General features: G+C 42.9%; 1 protein-coding gene across 2 annotated transcripts in view; it reads right to left on the reverse strand.

The window, feature by feature from the left end:
• Positions 1 to 4,021, reverse strand: part of FAM198A (family with sequence similarity 198 member A) — an 84,559-nt gene that overhangs the window by 12,313 nt on the left and 68,225 nt on the right. The window contains exon 3 of one of the 2 annotated variants that reach the window (XM_019508817.1): positions 1,167 to 1,289. The exons of the other annotated variant lie outside the window; for it this stretch is intronic. Coding sequence (XP_019364362.1) covers positions 1,167 to 1,289 — 123 coding nt within the window. The remainder of the gene's footprint in view (positions 1 to 1,166; positions 1,290 to 4,021) is intronic. 2 annotated transcript variants of the gene reach the window in all.

Raw genomic sequence — 4,021 nt, forward strand, 5'->3', positions numbered from 1 at the left:
TCTAGCACCGTTCATGCAGCAGTTTGTTTCTCCCAGGCACAGTATTTGGACGTGTACCTTGGACCACAGCATATTGAGCCAGGGCAGCCTCAGCTGGTTGGGAGCCCAAGGGGTCAGCTTGCCAGTCCAGAGCTGCTCCCCACTGGCTCAACGTGCTGCAGAGGGGCTGGATGAGGCATGAGGATGCTACTGTGTGGGGCTAACCAGCAGGCCACCCCACACGGTAGCACCCTCATGCCCCAGCCAGCCCCAGCCAGCATCTACACATGCATTGTGGCAGAGTAAATAACTCCACTGTAGTATCTGGTAAATAACTCCACTTGTATCTGACAGTACTATCCTACAGTGGAGTTAATTAGTTTACTCCTGCATAAATAGGGGCGCATGTGTAGACAGTGATGCTTTACTGTGGAGCTAATTAGTCAACTCTGCAGTAAGTGTCTCATGTAGCTGCACCCACAGGGCACAGCTACATGTCCATATTAATGTAATGCAGTTAACTTCGGCGCTTATCGCATTGGATCTTACTGCTCCTGGGCACTGTGTTTACATGTGCGCCTGGGACCACAGCACATTGAGCTGGTTCAGAGCAGCTCCAGGTCTCAGGGCACCTGTGGCGGGAAAGGGAGAGGGGCATCTCAGAAGCCTGCAAGCCCGAGGCAGTTCCTCCCATCTCAGTGTGCTTTGGAGGAGCTGGCTGGGTCACAAGGGTGCTTCAGTGTGGAGCTAGCTGAAGCAATGTTGTGCCGCGGCCAACCGAGGTAGCATTTACATGCATGCAGCTGTGGGGTAAAAAGTACCATCCTGCTGCAGAGTAAATTAGTTTACTCCAGCATAATGGGGCACATGTGTAGATGTGTGACACTTACTCTGGAGCTAATTAGTCTACTCCACAGTAAATGCCTTGTGTAGATGCGTCCACTGACTGGCAGATTGCACTACAAATAAGCCTAATGAAAACCCTATTCATAGAAGATCCATAGAAACATCATACTCTCCTTATTTTTCCTTACCCTGAAATCAGCTTTCCTTTGATATATTTTGCCCTTCCTTTTTGGGTTAAGAACATAACACAAATTAGTAAGAGGGAACCAAACTATTAAGAAATATTTGGCAGTTAGTAGCTGAAACGAGGCAGGTGAACACAATGTTTGGTGATGCCATACCAGGATATGGACCAAGACAAGTTCTCTAGGGTTTCTACATTTGTCATGGAACATTTCCTCCACACAAGACTCAGAAGGGTCTGGTTGGAATCCACAGCAGTAACGATCCAGGCGGTCATGAACCTGTGGGAGACACGAGTCTTTAGAAGTCTCAGGTCAGTGATGTCAAGTTGTATTTGAACAGGGAACATTTTTTGCTTGGAAGAAAAGGAAGGACTGGCTAATATTCAGAGAGAAAGCAAGATACTTCTTTAATGGGAAAACTTTATATAAAGGAATTAAAGACGTTTCGAGAAGCATACAGAAGTTCAACAGCTTTTCTGAGCCCCCACTTCAACCACATTGGCCTGGAAAGTGAACTAGCAAACACATAACAATAGGCTTTCCTGCAAGATTTTAGACACTTTCTCCCTCCAGGGCTTAATGTTTGCATTGGTTGAATAGACTGTGCTGAACTCAATAGGAGATGCATATGAAAATGAATGCAAAACAAGATAAGTTAATCTAATTTTTTTAACCTCATAAAGAGAGTTTGCTCAGGGCAATGTTCAGTTCAAATGCCAGATGAAGGTTTAGATTGGTTCCTGCTTGATATAAACCATTTCATCTATCCCCAGTACAATACAAACAACTCGTGACAGAAATGAGTTGAGCAAGGAGGGTAGGGGGATGCTTTGGTGTATTCTTTATTGCATAGCAGGGCATTTGTACTGCAGTTTGCTGAGCAAGGTCAACACATCAGGGAGGGCATCATAACTCCCTCTACTTGTACTTGGGCTTAGTAATTCATGGGCACTTTTAAACCTGTCCCTCCTCATTTCCACGGCTGTCAGCCTACTCAGTGAATTGTTGATGCCTTCCCGCTGTCCTAGTGCTCCTTCAGAGCCCCCTGCTGTAAATGTATGTTGCAAGGTCTGAAGCACTGCCCCTGAAAGAGCTGCACTTCACAGATTCTTCCCAAGGATGAACTGTTCCTGTTAATTTTATGCTGAGGTACTAATTTAGCATAATTGAAATCAGCTTGACACAGGAATGAAGTGATCTGAACTTATTCCTTTGTTTTCGATAGGGCCATGCCACAGTGCTAGAACCACAAGCACTCCACATGTTCTGTGTCAGAATGAATATCAAATGAGTCACATTCAGCAGCAACTGTTATGTCATCCAAACCCAGAGAGTCAAACTGTCCCATGACTAGACAGTCATATCCTTGGAAGAATGAACAGGATTTGACTCTACCTGAATGTTAATAATTTCTATCTTGCTTTAAGTAAAACCTGGAATCCGTAATCCCTGTTTAATTTGTGCCTTCTTTCTTAGCTTTGTTGCAAGAAGCCATTAGATTTTTCCACGAGGCAACTGCAGGTTCTGCCAGTAATATGATAACTAGCATGTTTGGATACAGAAGGCCTGTAGTTGCATATAGGAAGCTGACTTGCTGCCTTGGCCTCTTCAAAGTATCACAGCATAAATTAACTTCTGCAAACATATCATGCTTTCCTGAAACAGGACCTGTACTGCTGAGGAAAGCAGAATTCCTGATGGGGCTGAGAAACAGAGAGATTTCACATGGGGCTGCCAAATGGTCTGGTTTGGACCAGAGATGTGTGACCCTATTGCCTGGTTTGAGGCTATGAACTTAAGAGTTGGGACAGGCTCAAGAGGAAGATGTATTATTTTTGGGTCGACACCATGCTGTTGCTGGTAATATCCCATGGTTTCAAACCTGACAGTTTACAGAACTCCACAATTTTAACCAAGTTCTTATTAGAGATTTGAGTTTTCTTTGAACCTCTCATTCAAAGCACAAGGAAAGATATTGTTATGAAACATACAGTTTGAGTCTTGTGACTGTTATAGGGTGCTTATTCCAAAACAGGAATTAGAATGGAATTACTTATTTCAAACACAGGTTAGCGTTTCTTAACAAGACCCCATGATTGCTAATGTTTAATGAGGCACTCAAGTCAATATTTCTCCTTCAGGAAACCAAACACAGAAAGTGTTTCATGTCAGCTTCCCTGACATGAAATACATTTGAACAAAAGAAAATGCTGCATTTATTCCATGTACTTTCTATGCATCGGTCTTGCAAAGTGCAGCACATTGGTTTCTCTCACTTGCTATGTTGTTTTTTCATCATAGTAGAATTAATAGCTTGTGCAGAATATACAGAATATATTAGATGATTTACAGAGACATTAAATGTACTTGTGCAGTAGAGAGACAGACTGCATACATATTGGGAGATTATGAAGAAAACATAACTTGCCAATGCCACACACAGAAGGAGACATTGGCCAAATTTTTGAATGCTATAACCTACCTTGGGTCTGAAAAATGTGAACACCTACTTATATTTCATGTTCTGCATTGCAAACTGAAAAATGTACATGAGAATGGGTAGTAATAACATATTGTGATGTCCACCCCCCCCAACCACCCTGGGCAGGGAACAGCAACCTACAGCATGCACAGCAGATGGGGAGAAGATGCATTTTAATGAAGAGCCACATGAAAATCCTCTGATAAAAAGTGTCACAGGATACTTAATAGAGAAGACCTATGTGTTTAGGTGTCATGTACTCCTATGCCACATGAGATACCAAGGTCCTGCCTCAGAAGGATGAAAGGAACAATACTTCTGTTATCTCCATCAGTGCTCAGCTCAGGCTGAGCCTGCTCAGGCCTTTGGAAATGGATGTATCACTTTGGTTTTGCTTAGAGTATGTATTAGCATAATCAATTGCATTACATCCTGGTTAAATAGTCACATTTTGTATTGCCAAAATATTATGTCTTCTTCCCTCCTTTTCTCATAGAATCATAGAATCATAGAAGTAGGGTCGGAAGGG

The sequence above is a fragment of the Gavialis gangeticus genome, unplaced genomic scaffold, assembly GCF_001723915.1.
Source record: "Gavialis gangeticus isolate Ggan-Ray unplaced genomic scaffold, GavGan_comp1, whole genome shotgun sequence".
NCBI classification, from domain to species: domain Eukaryota; kingdom Metazoa; phylum Chordata; order Crocodylia; family Gavialidae; genus Gavialis; species Gavialis gangeticus.